This window comes from Dermacentor albipictus, chromosome 1 (assembly GCF_038994185.2).
Source record: "Dermacentor albipictus isolate Rhodes 1998 colony chromosome 1, USDA_Dalb.pri_finalv2, whole genome shotgun sequence".
Taxonomy (NCBI): Eukaryota; Metazoa; Arthropoda; class Arachnida; order Ixodida; family Ixodidae; genus Dermacentor; species Dermacentor albipictus.
In genome coordinates, this window is record NC_091821.1 from 14,886,042 (window position 1) to 14,904,619 (window position 18,578).

An 18,578-nucleotide genomic window follows, 5' to 3' on the forward strand; every position below is an offset into this window, starting at 1 on the left:
GCGCTGAAATGTCTTTTCGAGCATGAAAAGGACATTCTAGACAAAATCCAGCATGATTTGTCGCCAGGAGTTGTTTTGGTCGATGGCACATGACAGCACGAAAAAATTTCGGGGAAGGGGGGGGGTTGCTGAAGCCTTACCCCCCACCTCTGGCTATGCCCCTGTCAGTATTGAATGAAAACTGCTTTAACCCTTAGAAACAAACTGTGGTATATGACACTAGAAATCTTTGTGGATTTCAGTAAGGCCTTCGATTGTCTAGACTATAATATTCTCTTAGATAAGTTAAACAAGTACGGCGTTAGGGGAAGGACACTTCAAATATTTAGTTCATATCTTAAAGACTGTGAACAAATAGTGAACATAGACTGTTTTTGTTCATCCAAACGTTATCTGAAATGCGGCGTCCCTCAGGGCAGCATATTAGGACCTTTTCTCTTTAATGTCTATAGAAACGATGTGATAACAATTTCGACAGAAGCCGATTTTGTAATTTATGCCGATGACGCTTCCCTATTTATCTCTGGTCTTTCGGCTACAGAAATAATTTCGAAAGCGAACAATACCCTAAACAGCCTTTCAAATTCATGTAAATTAAACAATCTCAAAATAAATACAACTAAGTCAAAAGCTGTTATTTTCCGTGCTATAAAATCGTCACGTAGGGACTAACTTAACCATTAACCTAGGCAATAATATTACTGAGGTCGTTGGCCACCATAAAACACTAGATGTTGTATTTGATGAGCACCTTCGATGGACTGAGCACACTAATTACGTATCTTTAAGTTTATCAAAAGCTGTTGGAGCACTTTCCCGGTGTCGTGGCATTCTTCCAGATCACATTAAAAAACAGATATATGTTTCATTATTTCAATCACACATTGCATATTGCCATCTTGTTTGGGGCACGGCATCACTTACTAACATGTATAGAATTGTGAGCCTGCAAAAGAAAGCGATTTGTGTCATTGCAGACGAAGAGTATTGCGCACACTCCAAACCGCTTTTTATTCGGTTAAAAATTCTGCTCATCAATGTGATGCTGCCACACATTATTGTTTCTTTATTCACCACTAAAAACATGTTTCATACTAACTTCCTTATCAGAATATCAGCGCTCAAGGAACGCGTACCGGCAGCCAACACTCGACAATTAGAAAAGTGGTGTCTTCCCAAAACTCGAACTAATTACGGTCAACGAATGTTACAGTATATAATACCTTACACCCTGAACAATAATACGACCTTAATTGATGGCCCCGCAATAAACGTGCTTTAATTGAATACTTTTTAAACAAAATTGCTTAATCAGCAGTAACAGATTTATATCATGTAGTTTACATTTGGCGTTGTGCGTTCTTTTGTGTGGATTAGTTTGGAATGATTTTGCAGGCATTGTATAAATTCACTTTTTTTTTCTCTCTCTCGCTCTCCGTTTTTGTAACAGTTCATTCTTCATAAAAATTTTAACTTGAAGTTATACATGTGTGCACTTGAATTGTGAGTGTATATATGCCATGTGCGTGTGTATATGTGAATGTATATGTAGGTGCACATATATGTATATATAGGGGCGTATGCGCACCACTTCTACGGGTGTTTGCGTGTGTATGTGTGAATATAACATGTCAGTGTACAATATAGTTTTGCATTGGTGTACGCATATGCAATATGTATTTTTTTCTCGTCTTTCACAGCTTGGTGCGAACAGTTTCTTTCTTTTTATTTTGTTTGCTTCTTGTGTTGCTTTTTTTCTTCTTGTACGGGTGTACGACATACACTGCTGTTTTGCCGCTGTTGCCACTGCCTGTAGGGCCCCAGGCCTCGTCAAGCTGCTCAATGAGCAGCTTTTTGTCTGGGGTCCATTTTTCCTTGAGGAAAATGAAACTGATTCTGATTCTAATGCATTGCTTTAGATCAATTAGGTTTTTGTTGCTTTCCCTTTTGGGTTTTTCTTTTGCAGCCAGTCTTGGTAGCCTCATGCGAATGCTGAGGGCATGAATAGCAGATTGGCAGGCAGATAGCTGCATCTGCTTTTGCGTCTAATCTCACAAAATTGATACGATGTTCAAAAGAATTTGAAGGAAATTTACACGAGGCAAATTTTCAAGTGTCCGTATATTTAAAAAGAGTGAGAGAGAGAGAAATTGTTCAGGCTAGGGGTTGAATGCAGGCCTTTTTGATTCAGAGCTGAATCTCTCAACCACTCGACATGAAAGGAGTGGAGAGGCACTATTTGACGACCAAACTTCTGTAGCTTCCACAGCGTTGCACGCAAAGTACGAAATGGAGTACAGGTTAGAAGCTATATGAGGAAAAACAGAAAAAGTAGTTCTGACCTGGTGCTAATCAAACTACGAAAGTCAAATATTAATATAAAAAGTTGTGCTGGCAGCGAAAATTTTTGACAATGAAAATTTCATTTAGTTGACTCCATGAGTTTTTAGAACAGTCGTCATGGATGAATGCGTGTATGTGCAAAAGCAGGCAAGAGACTTGTGCATTGATAGTGCAATAATTGTACAAACACTGGTGCAGCTCCAGAATTTCTGCCCATGAGTTCGAGAGCTGCCAGAAAAACATGTTTTTCTAAACTACCTAGGAAAACTGCTTATAAGAGAAATGACAAAATACTTTTACATCGCAAGACTTCCCATATCAAAGTTTGTTATATATTGAGGTTCAGCTGCACTTCTAGTTGCTCAATTAACTTCAGGTTTCATGCTGTGTAATTAAACCTGGAAGTACTCCTGGTTATGTCTTTTCACAGGCCACCTAGTACCCTTGCAGAATAGAGAGAGCAACGCGAAAGCAATGGGCTGAGAACTTAAGCATGTGCAAGTGTATACATAAGAATTATGTCATAGCTCATATCTTCACCAAACTGCATTTTTTGATGATGTAAAGAAAAGCTGTGCTAGCTATCAGCTACTACGTTTTACTTTCATCCACATTTTAATTTTTGGAATTCAACATAAGGTTTATCAACTATTTCCTTGTGCTGATCTGGATGTTGCACAAATATTTGATTTCGAAGTCTTGGCTTCAGAGGTCATCAAAACGGATGTGTAGATTTTTCTTCTCCATCATCTTTTGGGCCTTTGCCATGACCTGCAATGAAGAAACCCAGGAAAAGGCTTCAGTTCAAACCCCTTTTATTTCAGCCATAAAGCCCTTGCATGCCTCACAGGCAATAAGGAAAGTGGGTGGCCACACAGTAATCAAACCCTTTTCCTACTGAAAAAATCATCACCATTAGTGCACTGACCATAGACAAAATGTTGGTGTTCCAGCATCAAGAACTAACCAGTATTCTGAATCGCTTATTCCCAGTAATAGCAGAGACTGGAATCACCTTCCTGCCTCCATCGTCTTCATACAAGATCTCGCAATGTTCAAGTTTGCACTTTATTATCACCTACACTAAACAACTTGCTGTTATTATTTTCGCTATTTGTTTATTTTTTCATAGTCATCCACTCCTTTCTGTAATGCCTGAATGGCACTGAAAGTAAAGTAAAAAAAATGAAATGAAGTGAATACAGATTCTCTCCCGGGGTGTGGGAACCTGCAAGTGTTGTGGGAATCACAGCTTCAGGCACTGATCTATGAGCTTGTGGTGAGGATTAAGATACCACAATTTCTGCCCCTTCCCAACCTTGGCATCTACTTTTGACAAGAGTTAGGAATATAGCTACAATTTTCTGGATGCCAATTTTTCAGACCTGCTCTATATTTTAAGACTTAGCCATGGCACTGCCGCTTACTACAAAGTAGACTGAACAGTAACCGAAATTTCAGACACTGCATGGTGTCTTACTCAAATTTCTCGATATGATTCATACATGCAATGTGCAGGAATTTTGGACACTGCATGGTGTCTTACTCAAATTTTTCGATATGATCCATGCATGCAATGTGCAGGCAAACATTTGTGGTGACTGTGAACAAACATCACACCACTCACTTTGACACCTGTAACTTTGGCTTTTGTTGGCTAGTTAATTTCATGGTGTTCCGAATGCCATTCAGCCCTGTGAAATGATCGACAGCTTGGTATCAAACCATAACTTTCGGCCTCCAACTCACAGAGAAATAACACTCGTTAGGCCTAGAAACCTAGTTAGCAGGCATGATGGCAGACGGCAACTCTTCATGAGAAGCATGCCAGTATGTTCACATATCAGCAGTCACCATCAGCAGTACGGCCTGAGACTGCACACACTGGCTATACTGAGAGCCACAGAAGCAGTGTTTGGCCGTGTGGGTGACCAGCGCCGATACCTACTGTAAGTGCCCATTAAAGGGCCCCTCACCCAGGCCCCATGGCAAATTATGGTTTACACTGGAAGTTGTTACGTGCCCGCTAGGAAGTGTTCTACCACAATAATTTTTCAAATCGGTGCTACAATTCAGGTGGATGATAATTCTTCCCTTTCATGTACAGTGAACCAAAAAAGTTTATGGGCCATGGTACCTCAGAAAATGTTGAATTTCCAAGCAACCTTTAACAGCAGCCAGTATAACTGTACATCACAATGTTGTTGGCATGTACTAGTGGAGGCTGTAAATGCGAATATCAAGGGTGCGATCGGAGATGGTTGTTCGGCGCGTTCGTTCGGTTACCGGCGTGCGCGATTGGCCTACTCTGCGCCGGCATCGCCAGCTGCGGGGCGCGGCCACGTTTTTGGTGATGTCAAAATGACGACACGCTCCTGTCAATCATCCTCCCACGGAGCATTTCGTCTGCTAGGTGCCGAACCCGGCGGGAGTTGGCAAGTTTGGAGCGATCATCGCTCGTTATGAGACCGGGGCGCGTCTGGTGGATTGGATTGGATCCAAAGGGTGGCTTCGGCAGCTGATTAGCACGTTTTGATCCAATCCATAGTTTAATTCGAGAAAAATGGTGCTTGTGTTGGGAACTTTGGTGTTTGCGCTGGCGTTGCTCGAGAAGGAAGGAGAGCAGGTGGCATTGCGAAACGCATTTGAAGAAATGGCAGAAAACGAACTCTGGCGTCGCTTTTGTTTCTCGAAACAAATAGTTCGTTGGTTGCATGGCGAAGTCAACCCCATCATCAGTGCCAGCGAGCTACTGGAATGTTGTTGCTGCCTCTTGAAAAGTGCGCCGCTGCTCCCATCGTTTCTTTTTTCTTTCTTTGTTCTCGCTGTGCGCGACACCACCTAGGGACAACGCAGAGAAACTAATAGTTATAAATTGTAGTATTCACACTTACTACTATTTGAAAACGTGTTTAAGCTTGAGAAGGCAAAATTTAGGTAAAGATTTCATTCATTGAATGACGAGAAACATTTCGTTTTGTAGTATATATACTGTCTGCAAGCAGACGACAAACGAGGGAAGTAAACTTCCGGGGAGTTCACCGCTTGCCGATTGGCTGCTCTCTCCGCCCTGTTCTCAGAAATTTTGCATACTGTCACTTTGTGACATTGCAGCAACCGAACAGAATGCATATCGAACAAAAATCTCCGATTGCGCCCCAGGTTGCACTGTGAGATTGGTGCGGATATTGTTTTTTCTCAGATCGCGTGGTCCGTAAACTTTAATGGCTGACTGTACTCTCTGGAACCTTGAGGGCTTCTACAGAACTGATTTACCATATTCAATGTCCCAATGCTTCGAGTTGCCAATTAATTAATTTGCCTTCGCTCTGCAATCTGCTAGCCTCCTAGTTAGCTTAGATGGTAAAGCGACTGCCCCAGAAAGGCATTGGTCCCGGGTTCGAATTCCGGACCAGGATGAATTTTTCTTCAACAGCGCGGGTTTCTTTCTGAGAAACCCATATGGATTTCCTTTGTAGTTTTGTGCTCCAATTCAGGTGGATGATAATTTTTACCTTTCAAGTTAACGGGTTTTACTGTATGTACAAGAATACACAGCTAAAACTTGATCTATCAACTTATACCGCTGTCACAGGGGCAAATTTCGTGCAACTTTAGGAGAGTGTACTTTGCCTCACTGAGTGTCGAATCAGCAGTGCGCTGCTACATGGGAAATGAAAGTGCCAATAAGAATTGATGGGAACGACAATGGATATCCATCCCTGTGATGGAGCCAAAAGGATAGAGATGCATAAAATTTTGGTTACTGACAGTTCCATAAACCTCAACTTTCCACTTTGTAAATTTCATGGTGCTCACCCATGGCATGCCGCCCATTTCCAGGTTTTTGTGTGAGTAGATGGGCCTGCGTTCTTTCTTTTCTCCTGTCCTTTGATCTATCGTTATATTACAAACCTGAATACAGTAGCATGCCAAACCTTTTGCTCAGCTAACCTCCCCACCCATCATTAAAATTTATCTCACCAGCGTGTGCACACATTTTCACTACTGGTTGATATTACGGTTTCCTGGTGATACATTCTTAGCATATATGCAAATTATGCACAAAATGGGCAGGCTATGCGGTATGAATAAAGGATGATTGCAGGGTGTGTTCAAGAGGCTATTGCCCTAGGCTAGCGGTCTGGCATAACGCAACTCCAACATTCTGAACAGTTGAGCACACAGGACTCAAATACAAAATATCATATCTTTTTGTTCAATACTGTATGTTAGTAACACCGCACCTTTTTACACAAGGAACAATGTTGTGCACCTCATTCACTGCCCGATGTGCACAATGCTATGCTGTTGCTCATCTTGGCTTATGACATCACACCATGTCCGGAACATTTAAAGTATGCATCCTACGACAATCAGCTCTGACAGACTTGTAATAAGCTCGCATATTATATAAAGGCACAACATACAATGTTTAAACCACTTCTGTTCCTCTTTAGATTTCTCAAATTACCTCTTCCATATTGTATCACTGAAAACTGTTTTGTCCCTATCAGGCCATCAGGCTTGGAGAGAGTGCGTTACACATCTCGAGTGTCTGACTCTCACTTGTAGTTGATACATTCACAAGCTCACCTTCTCAACACCTCGTTTCTTCTGTCTGGTCTTCTGGTTGCGGCGTGTCTCCCGGTCCAGGTTTATCTTTTCCCAGTAAGACTTCTCCTCATCCCCTGTAAGCAAATCAAGCTATCATTACATCCTTGCCTAAAAGAAATGTCATCTGTGACCCCACTAAATATTTGTTTCCACTACCAGTATTCAAGCAACATGTTTACAGATCAGACACCCACAGTAACCAACCCACTGTAGAAATTAAGACCAACATCCTGTGGCCCCAGGAGGATTTGTTCAGGGAAGAAACTAAAGCTACTGCAATGCAGCAGACATAAAATGCGACAAATACAAAGTTGTGCTAAATAATGATGTGGCATTAAGCATTCTTTATGCTAAATTATATTTATGGAAAGCGTGACAGTCCTGCAGGGAATTCGGGATGATGACGTGCCAATGGTACCATGCATGAGGAAATGCTTAACATCTGTCAGACAGCAAGAAAATTTTCAATGGGAGTTGATTCGTTGTCTTTGTTATATCTTTAAAAGCCAAATGCAATGAAATTTCACTTTGACTAAATTGGTTATAAGTGAGTAGCATAGCTAAATTGCGCCAAGTCTTACAAAACCCACGTGTGTGCTACGAGAATACAACCAAGTTAGCATTGCTCACTGTTGCCTCGAGCAACTCAAAGCATTTCTAAGAGCTCAGGTCATTAATTACAGATAATTAAATAGCCAATTTTTAAAGCATTGCTTTAAATGCAAAATGTTCAATGAGGGAGTTCTACAGCCTATTGATAAATATCCAAATAGTCTCTTTTCATGAAGATAGCTGCTCTGGTTTTAGTTTTTCCAGGCTGCAAAGAAAGTGCAAGAGATTTGAAAATGTACCATGTGACTAGGCACTTTTGTGAAGATACATTAGTGCCCTTAAACATGCTACCAATGAATGAGCTATGTTGCAGTTGCATGCAGACTGAACACATGAACAGGCTACAAGCAAAAATGAGAGGCGATGGCCACAAGGCCACACCCGTCATCTCCATTGCAACACCATCCACTGCCACAACCTTTTCACCTTTTTTTGTAGTCTGTCAACAGCAAAAACACTGATGCGATTTCAAAAACTACCATGCACTACTTATCATACAGTCAAACCAACTAATAACAACATACAAGTGCCAAGAAAATACCATTGCTATAACTGATAATTGTTATAATTGGGTCGCACAAAACAAACAAAGGGAGGACATAGATCAAAACATTTTAATTAAACAGAAAGATATACAGTTAAACCTCAATATAATAAAATTCAATATAACAAAACTCTCGATATAATGAAGCATTTCACTTTTTACAACTTCTTGTCCTAGAACCTCAATATAACGAAGTGTGCTTATACATGATTTCAATATAACAAAATTTCACTGCCGCCATGAAGGAATACCGAGATAATAAATAGCAACTGCTGCGGGTGCAGATGGTCAAACGGTTGAATTACATGCAGCTGCTTGTGAACGCACCTCTCAAATTGCGCGATGCATGACCAAGAGCGACCAGCAGTGCCATGTTCTGCATAAAAACCAACTGCAATAAGATCCCATCGCGCCCTGTACGCTGTATGCTCTGGGCTCAAGAGAAAGCTTGCGAGCGTGAGTCGAGAAGGATGGTGGCTTGATGAGCGCCATCTTCCGTGCGAGCAAGAAGAAAGAGGGAGAGGAAGTTCGGGGCACGTTGGTGCACATTCCCTTTTTTAGTGCACCTTACTGCACATGGCTGTCAGTGCTGCTGGGCGCATACACAACCCAAGCACTGTTTTAGAGGTATTCTGTCATGTGTGCAAAGAGTGGGCGTGCCGAGATGGCGTTAAATCATGTGCACTGTCTTCCCACATTAAATCAGTGTCATCCCACTGCAGGTGACACTATCAGCCGTGGGGGCACAGTGGACACACAAGCATGGCTGGCTTTGCTTCGTACCACCTATGTGAAGATATCGTCAACAACACGGCATGAAACTGTATATTTTGTCGTCAACTCTCAAATGAAAGAAATTGTTTTTGTTTTTCTCATTTAAATTTGTGTTTTCCGGTTGCCCGATAATTCTGAAAATGTTGCGGCCTTTTCAGGGTAAGGAAAATCCATCAGCGACCACTTATTTGCAGTAAATTTAAGGTCAAAATTCAACATAACAAAACAAATTGCCAATTTTACTGACTTCATTATATCAAGGTATAACTGTACATTAGAACTCACAACTGGTAACCGGATTTAACTAGGTGTGTGCTAATATTCGAAACTTTCGAATCGAATAGTCACTATTTGTAAATGTGAATATTTTTCTAATACTTCTAGAATATTTCAGAATGTCGTTATTAATATCATGATCAGCCTATTTTTATGTCCATTGCAGGATGAAGGCCTCTCCCTGCAGTCTCCATTTTCCCTATCTTGCGCTAGCTGATTACAACTTTCGCCTGCAAATTTCCCGATTTCATCATCCCACCTAATTTTCTGCTGTTCTGAACTGCACTTCCCTTCCCTAGGCACCCATCATAGAAATGGTTCGCCGGTTATCTACCCGACGCAATACATGGCCTGCCCATCTCCATTTCTTTCTCTTGATGTCAACTAGAATATCGGCTATGCCCATTTGCTCTCTGATCCTCACCGCTCTCTTCCTGTCTCTTAACGCTATAGCAAACATTTTTCGTTCTTCCACTTGTTGCGCGGTCCTTAACTTGTTTTCAAGCTTCTCTGTTAGCATCAGTAGAATGCAATGATTGTACACTTTTCTTTTCAAAGACAGCGGGAAGCTCCCAGTTAGGATTTTGTAATGCTTGCTGTATGCTCTCCGACCCATTTTCATTTATCTGTTTTTCCGTCTCATGATCAGGGTCCCCTGTGAGCAATTGACCTAGATAAACATACTCCTGTACAGACTCTAGAGGCCGATTGGCGGTCCTGAATTCTTGTTCCCTCGCCAAGCTACTGAACGTCAACTGCACCCAAATAAACATAAAATTGGATAAAAAATATGACAAGTTTTCACTCTCACGGGCACAGTATAGACATAAAATGTGAGAACTTGCGTAGCGGAGCAGGCTGCGTTGCTTAGGTAGCTATACTTTACAGGCTATACAGAGATCATTCGAATTCTCTGAAGAGCCCAGTACATTTGAAGAAACTACTTGTTTGCTCCTAATGTTCCATTTGTGCTTTTTTAATGAATAATGCTTCATAACGTACAATGTAATGACAGAAACTGGCTAACTTTAAGAATACCAGGATGTGAACATTGTTTTATATTGATTCTGACAACGGTTATTCATTATTTGAAAATTATTTGATTCGATTCGCTTTGCTTCTGGCACTATTTGATTCGTGTTTTATTCGGTCTCAAAATTCACTGTTCGCACACCCTTAGTTTCAACAATACTCTGATGTAACAACGACCAGCTGCGGCACCAAGAACTTCTGTGTGTGTTCTATGGTGAAATAAACATTTTACTATATTCTGATATATTGTTAAAACCAGTAATGTTATAAGTGGGTTTGACTGTACGCACTGTGGGCGCCTCCTCCAAGTCTGTACTGGCTGTTCCAGCAATTACTTGTCTCCAGTAATTATACCTAAACACAGGGGACTTAAGACAATGATCATTTTCAATGTCCTAAATTTATAGTACTGGAATACATCAGAAATTGTGTGATAATTGGTAAGTTATACAATTAACTAAATTTCACTAGTTAACATCTTCAGTATTGACAAGTGCATATGTTGCAATTGCAAAAGTGGAGCTGGTCAGCGCTCGAGGCATGTCCGCTTAGTAGGAACCATGAGACTAGCACCAGTCTAGAGATAACAGACACCAAACTTGCAGCAAAATGGATGGGCATCCTATTTATAGTTTTCCTATGACATCTTCCTTGAGCTATGTGAGGCACCAATTACAGTTATTATTTTTGGGGGCAGAGGTCTCGAAGTTGCTGCTACTGTCACAATTCCTGCCAAGCAGTCATACCTTAAGCACTGACTGCCTTCAACTGCTTAAATGCCACAAGGGCACTAAAGTAACTGATCAAAAAATAAGTTGGTATATAAAGTGTGCATTTGCAATTATTGCACAAGTTGTGGTGTCCACAACTGCATTAAATTTTGCCAAGCAAGCATTACTACTTATCCCAAATCCTTTATTGCAGTTGTAGCTAAAATACACTTTTTATGTAACAAAAGCATCTATGTGTGATGGTAACTGGTGGTTTGTAAAACCACTTAAATTGTTAGCATTGGCTGTACGCACTCGTGAGTAACACCTGCAATGAAAATCACCAGGGAATCGCAGGTTTCATCCACAGCAGTTCATCGACAACTGGGAACATGTACACCCATATAAAGAAAGCAAAAATAGAAAATGCAGAAAGAAGAGGGGAAGGATGGTGCTAGCTAAAGGCAGATCTAGCCTTGCAAAGGCATGCCAGAAATTGCTGCACCTGAACATGTCATTTTAACTTGTGTGGGGTAACAATCCCACAGAGTTACATGTAGTGCAAGCATGTCACTTATCACTAATGTTGTTAAGGGGGGATAAACAAGGTGGAGAGACCAAGCAAAGGTACGATGCCTTCACTCCACTACATTGTCTTACACTACGTCAAGCAAGTGGTGGTTATTAGACGTCACAGTCAAAAGCAGTACAAAACTCTCAATACTGCACCAGCAAGCAGGGAGAGGGCACCACAGAAAGACTCCTTCTGGTTCTCAATGAATTGGTAGGCTCCATCAGGATCAGCACAACGCACATACGCGACGCTGTCCCCCTCCATAACATCCACGTAAGCCACATTGGCCAGCTGCCGGATCTTGTTCTGCACACACACACACATAACCAATTACATTACACACTACACACAAGACAACTCTCTCAGTGCACAGCCTTAACTGTCAAGTGTAAATTAGTTTTCTAAAGAAGGCATCAAGGCATGGACTTCATCTTGTTAGAACAATGTTTGTGATGGAAGGCAAAACAATATGAAAGAAAGCAGCACAAATGCAAGGCCCTAACAACAAGAGATACATGTACTGTTGTATAGAATAGTGAAAAACGGTCTTTAAAGTCTCTTTTAAGTACTCCCTTTGAAAAGTGTCAAAGGGCTCATGCTATGGAAATTAACAAGATCGTTTTATTCCACAAGAAAGTTCCTTCCAACAGCATAACTGGGGTTGCTTGGAAAGTGCGTGGCCACCGTCGTGGAAGTCTGCCGTTGCACTACTCTAGGAATTCTCCAGTGACTCTAGTCAGGAGAAGAGGGATGTGCAAGGATGTGCCACAAAAACGTAATGTAAGTACGGTTGATATCGGATATATCAAACTCGGATATATTGAATTACTGTCTATATCAAACAGTCATTACATCCCTTTGAATATTGCATGCAAAGTATAGCGTTGCACTATGGGTGTATATCAAACTCCCATTCACCGTCACATTCTATATATTGAATAATGCGCCGCGCGTCTGCAAGTGTGCTTCTCCTAGCGGGTATGCGATCACTTTTCACGCCATTGGAAATATTTAATGCCAACACATTTGAAACAGCAGTTTTGGCTGATGCTGTCACAAAAAGAGATTGAATCTGCAGGGCAGTACAGTACAGTCCACTTATTTAGATACGTCGGTTATAACGATGAGTTCACTTCAGAGTATGAACGTATGCAATAAGGCAATGAGAAAAAACCCCATATATAATGATATGCTATTCACTGCATATCGGATATAACGGTCGAAGTTCTGCCTTTTCGGTGGCGTTTTCTAAGCAGAATAATAGAGAAATTTGCTTTGCTAAGTTCCCCTTAACCGAGATGGGGCAAAAAGTTTGCCGACATGAGTTCGAATCTGGCGCCATTAGCGTGCAGCGCATCCTGCCAGCACGCCGATTGTGAAAGCCACGGAGAGTATCGCAAGTTAGTGCAGCCGGCCACAAGATGGTGCCAGCTGCTTTGTGTCCACAAGAGGCGACTGGGAGATTCGTGGAAGAAAAGTAGGGAAACGACAAGCAACGGAGACGTACAAATACAAAAACAAAGTTCAGAATAGGGGTTCAGAAACTTTGGTTATGGGAATTCATCGTGTTTTTTTTTCCTTTTCTTTTTTAACATAGGTAGGACATTACGCAATGAAATAACAACAGCTTGGTGGTGCAACCCACCGCCCCATTCCAAAAGGGACGTTTATAACATCCATCCACCTATCTACGTCGCCGGCAACCATCCAAAGAAGAAGAAGAAGAAGCGAGAAGTGAACCACACATCCGCTCCCTTTCTACAATTAATCTCCTTCTCTTCCTCAGCAAGCACGGAAATGTGCCGCAGAAGCAGCGGTAGGTGTGTCGACAAAGCGCAAAGCTGTGTCACCCGAGACGAAGCTGCAAACTTTGCAAGACTCAAAGTACCAGCTCGTGCAGTCGATGATATCGACAATTCTGAAAACTGCGAGCGCCACAATCATGAAGGCTAGAACCAGTGACCATGCAGATGAATGGAAACGGCAGGCTTAGTGCGCCCGGCCGAAACCCCCATGTATGAAACCAACACGGTGGCAGCCACTGACATTACCGAACTCTGGGAGCACGTCGCTACTGGGAATAAAATGGTGGTGCTTTGATGGAGGACTTTCTCACTGCAGATAGCACTGCCACATTTTGTGAAGAATCTGTGACGTAGTGATCGTTGTCGCTACAGACGGCAGCGTTATGCGACGGAGGCGATGACAGCAGCGGCAATGGCGACAACATTGACAGAGGTCCGTATTTGACACCGACCCCGATGTTCACGCAAAGTGTACTGTCGTCGATAGAGTCGCTCACTGATTTCATGCATGCTAAATTATAGCCGTCAGCGTTCGCGCAGCCGCTGATTCAATGCACACCACGGTTGTGAACCTGAAACTTCCGCGAAAGCAAGTGCAGATTTCTGACTATTTCAACGCACCTAACGCTTGACACTCGGTTTAGACGTATAAATAAACATTTAATTTTTGACAGCCTTCTTTCTGCAACGTCAATTTTTTATTGTAGGTGGCAAATTTGGTTTCGGAGCTATGAAGGTATGTTGGGCAGTTTTTTTTTTTCTCTTTATGGCAGTCAACATATACAGTCAAACCCGGCTATTGTAACTCGAAAAAAAAAAAAAAAAAAACGCCTATCAGTTCCATATAGAGCATAATTCGATATAAGCCTGCTAAGTGATTGGATGTCATAAAAGCACATGCCATTAATAAAAGTACTTTATTGATGAAACTAGCTTAGTTTCGCATGAAATAGTGCTGCACTTTCTTCTGCTTGGGCAATTTCGCTGCCTGCGACTCAAGCATTTCTCCACATTTGAGTCGGAGCAGCTGAGGCCATAACCTTCCGCATTCACGCAGAAGCACTGGACTAGTGCGAGCGCACCAATCGCTTCGGAGGATTTGGGCAAAGGACCATCGTTGCTTTTCTCATTGTGCCCAATTTCACTTGTGCTGGGTACGATGTCGGCAACATAGTCTTCGTTTTCTGGCTCTCTCGTGGTTGCAATACCATCATCTACACTCACGAACTCGTCAACCGTTGATTCGTCAACAGCTTCTGCAAATTCTGACAGCTCGCTCCAAACTTCGGCAACACCAGCAACGGCTTCGTCGCATTCATCAGAATTTACAGTCATCGCCGAGCACGCGGAAGCCGGCATGGCTGAAGCAATTTCGGATGAACCACTCGTACACGGCCGTGCGTACGCGTCGGACGCCACGGGCACCAGGTGGCGAGTTTGGCCGATTTAGCCCTAATCTCCCCCTTATTCAAGATCGTGCCGAGAGTGCTCCTCAGAATCTTGCACGCTGCGGGGACATCTGACTTCTCACCGCGTTCGACCCGATTTATGATTTCAAGCTTCATGACGAAAGGCGAATTCTGCTGCTTCATCACGGCAACACTGCGGGAGAAGGCCCACAAGGCGCACACACAATGAACCAGAAGAGCAGCGAGACAACTTACACTTTCGCCATCTTGCACGATGAGGGCACAAGAACTTCTGATTGGCTGTCTGACCAAGCGCTGCGGGTGGGCCAGAATAATTTTTTGCAGGGAGGTGTCGACAGCTTGCTCGACGCAGTGCAGCCACGGTAGGGAGAGCGGTTGGATGGAGCTGCGCCAACGGGTTTTCCCATCACCCAAGGGAAAGCCAACTTCTGGCGGCATTTTTCCGCCACTTGACGTTCGATATATCGGGAGTTGCTGCTATTTTTGTTTGCTGTAAACATAATTTTTGCTATATATACTCATTGTAACTATACCTTGTCCAGAAATTGTTCGATATATAGAAGAATTCGATGTAAACGGGTTCGATATAGTCGGGTTCGACTGTAGCGATGATCGGTTATAACGATCAGATTTTTCGTTCTTCTTGATATCATTATAAGTGTACTGCGCTGTACACGCCATGGAAGAAAGATAGATTTGTCCGGTGCAAATATGGATAGTGTGTAGCCGTTCATTATCGGCAAGAGCAGATTGCCACTCTGCTTCAATAACACGAATGGCTTACTGGTCCAACACGCTTTCCAAAAGAAAGCGTGGATGAAACTCAAGCTTTTCACTGAAAGGCTCCAGGCATGGAATGCTGAACTGGAGATGTCTAGCTGCACCACCAGGTTTGTATTCTTGTAGACCACGTGAACAGCATTTTAGTGTTCCGTGAGTGGCCAAAACAAATCCGATCACAACATCCCACCCACTACGTGAATGGACTTTTGCATTACAATCTGGATTTAACGAAACCACTGCACGCAACAGAGTTTCCCACAATAATTACTAGAAGGAACTCTGGCACTGCCATCGCCTCTTCTATGTTTTCAATGCCAGTGCAATCGCTCGCTCCCCAATGGGAGCTGTTGGTGTGCCTTAGTTCAGCGAGTTGCTGCGATGTGACGTTACCCAGATGGTATGACTGCTTGTGTCAAGCAAGCGTCTCAGTGCATGTCGCTGCCACTACGGTGGAGAAGCGGTAGGTGCTCTTTCCCTGCGCCTGTCAGGTTACCACACGTCTGTCAGTCTTCCTCCAACTTCCATCGTGAGCCACCACCCAGATGATACTCTCCCCCGCGACAGTAAAGCTGGCGTGAATGCTAGCTAACGGGGGAGAGTAGGAAAGGACGTTAGGAGAGGGCGGTGAACGGTCTGATAGGCCGCATCTGGCGGGCATTGAAAATAAAAAGAGGACGCGCTGGCACTGCGCTTGTTTAGCCACCATGAGAATAATGGTTAGTGCATGGATTTGTCTGGTCTTCGTGCTTGTGGCTTGAAATGTTCTTGTGGCTTTGTTTATTACACTTTACTTGCTTTCATTGTCCTAAACTTCAAACTAATCTATAGTTGTATAAATGCAGAAGACTCTATGAACACGCATAATCGCTACTAATTGCAGCAATTCAACCTGTAAAGGTGACCAAATCAAAACGCACTAAGCGTCTAAACTTAGTCGCTTGCCCATGAGAAATTCATAAGGGTGTTTTATGCCACTTGTCGATGCATGCATCCGTGGCATAACGGTTTCAAGGTTGGGCTTCTGTATTAGAGATCCTGTGTTCGAATCAGGCCTTCGGACAATTTTAATGGTGTTTATTTAGTTACTTATAACACAGTACTTTGTTTAGAATGATTAGTTTACCAAGCCACAAAGCCATTTCGAGCCAGAAGGATGAAGTTTAGGCAAATCCATGTACTAACTATCATTCAGATGCTGGCTGAACCACCCCACTTGCAGCTCCCATAGACACTAGTGCCAGAGTTCCCTGTAGTAATTATTGTATGAAACTCTATGCCACAAGCCACATCTGCACTTAATTCGTGGAAAGATTGCCATGGCAGGGGCATGCAAGACTAATTGCTCTGGAATTCATGACCCTGCTGAATGGATTTCATTTGTGCTCCCCAAATTACACAAGTAGGAATGGACTCGGATGTTCTGCATGCTGAAAGCCATTTTTGAATCTAACAGTATCTGCGTATTGTTGGCAATCACCGATGCAGAGGATTGAAGGGAAGGGCCACGAACTATGAGGTGCCAGAGCACCGAGAGCACTGAGAGTGCCTTTCTATTTTGCCAAGGGCGCAGACACATGAAAAATGCGCCGTGTTTTTCTGACCTTTGCATGCGTGCGTGAGTTGCGAGAGAAATATCTGGCGACTGCACCTAGGTACTACGGAGGAGGACGTGCTTTGCTCCATTAATCCCTAGCCTAGCTGCACTACACAACTGCAGATAAATACTCCAGAATAAGCTCTCTCTTATTTCTCTTATTTAGTGGCATAGCAGTCCCAACAGCACAGCACTCGTGATTGGGAGAACCATAGTTCCAAGTGCGAGTTCGAAGTGTTTTTTTTTTTAAATATATCATCTGCATTATTATATTCTTTTACCCTTTGACTTCTCCGGTAGCTGTTTACCTATGCTTCACCATCAGGCCTGACATGAAGGGTTCCTGCAAAGAGGAGCAAAGTGACCCAGCACAAGGGTGGGTGCTCAGGTAGATGCCACTTTAGCAGCCCCAGATTAATGAATAATGACATGTTACTGCAGATTTGTTGTCTTGTATGCTCTGCCATTACGGACTCTGTATTGGCTGCTGTGATACTGTTCTGATGGAAGTTAAGCACCAGTTCTTGCCTAGTGCGCATTGCCATCGGCTAGTGACGAATCGAGCAAACACGTGTCCTCCTTCGTAATAGCTAGGCACAGTCCCTGCATTTTTCTCCTGCAACTCGCACATGTGCACAAGCATCGGGCAAAGGTGGCACAGCTCTCGCATGTATGCGCCCTTGACGAAACGGAGAAATGCGTGCCGAGTGGCAAGCCAGAAGAGACGGGTGAACAAGAAGCGATGACTGGTGATGAAGGGAGTGCACAGAATCGTTTTCAAAACCAAAAGCCGACACAATAGCCTGACTGGTTGACTCGTTGCCGACATATGATGATCGGCCATTTAAACAGTGTATTGTAACAGGGCACAGCGGTCGGGAACGTCCACGCACGATTCATAGTATAATTGTGCTGATAGCGGCACAGTGCATATCCAATTTATACAGGCTGGTTTGTTTCTGCATTGCATCTACGTATTTCTATCCTATACTGAATAAAAATGTGCAACAAGCACTTGTAGGCTTGCAAGGCGCACTGTGGTCTGGCGGCAGGGTGTGGCAGGTGTAGCATTGCGATCAGTACATCAAGGACCATTCCACAGTGCAATCGTCTTCCTACATTCGAGTACACAAATAATTGAACTTTTTGTGTACTTGACATGGCCTTGGAGACGCAAATAGGTAAGTTGCAGCTTATTATGATTTCAGGAAAGTGTCCGAGATGTGTGGAGGTTTCAGATAAACTTTAGATAGGCATATTTTGTATTTATTTATATATCTATTTCGCAATCCCCTTCGAGTTCGATGCCCTTTGAGTTCTGGAATCCACCTGTATTATCTGTTTGCTTGTGCAAAATGGACCTGGCATAGTGGTTAGAATGTTCTGCTTAAGATTGTGTGATGCTTGGCTCGATCCCAAGTATCCTCGTTCGGATGACTTTATGTTACATTATGCCATGCCTGGACAAAAGTATGCTGAACAAA

The 18,578-nt window shown here is 42.9% G+C and overlaps 1 protein-coding gene across 2 annotated transcripts in view; it reads right to left on the minus strand.

The window, feature by feature from the left end:
• Nucleotides 1-992: 992 nt before the first annotated feature.
• Larp7 (La related protein 7) overlaps nucleotides 993-18,578 on the minus strand; it is a 61,993-nt gene continuing 44,407 nt past the window's right edge. For both annotated transcript variants that reach the window (XM_065451905.2, XM_065451904.1), the window contains 3 exons: nucleotides 11,638-11,788; nucleotides 6,940-7,034; nucleotides 993-3,114 (listed from right to left, as the gene is read on the minus strand). In XM_065451905.2, the coding sequence (XP_065307977.1) occupies nucleotides 3,049-3,114; nucleotides 6,940-7,034; nucleotides 11,638-11,788 (312 nt within the window). In that variant the 3' untranslated portion in view covers nucleotides 993-3,048. The remainder of the gene's footprint in view (nucleotides 3,115-6,939; nucleotides 7,035-11,637; nucleotides 11,789-18,578) is intronic.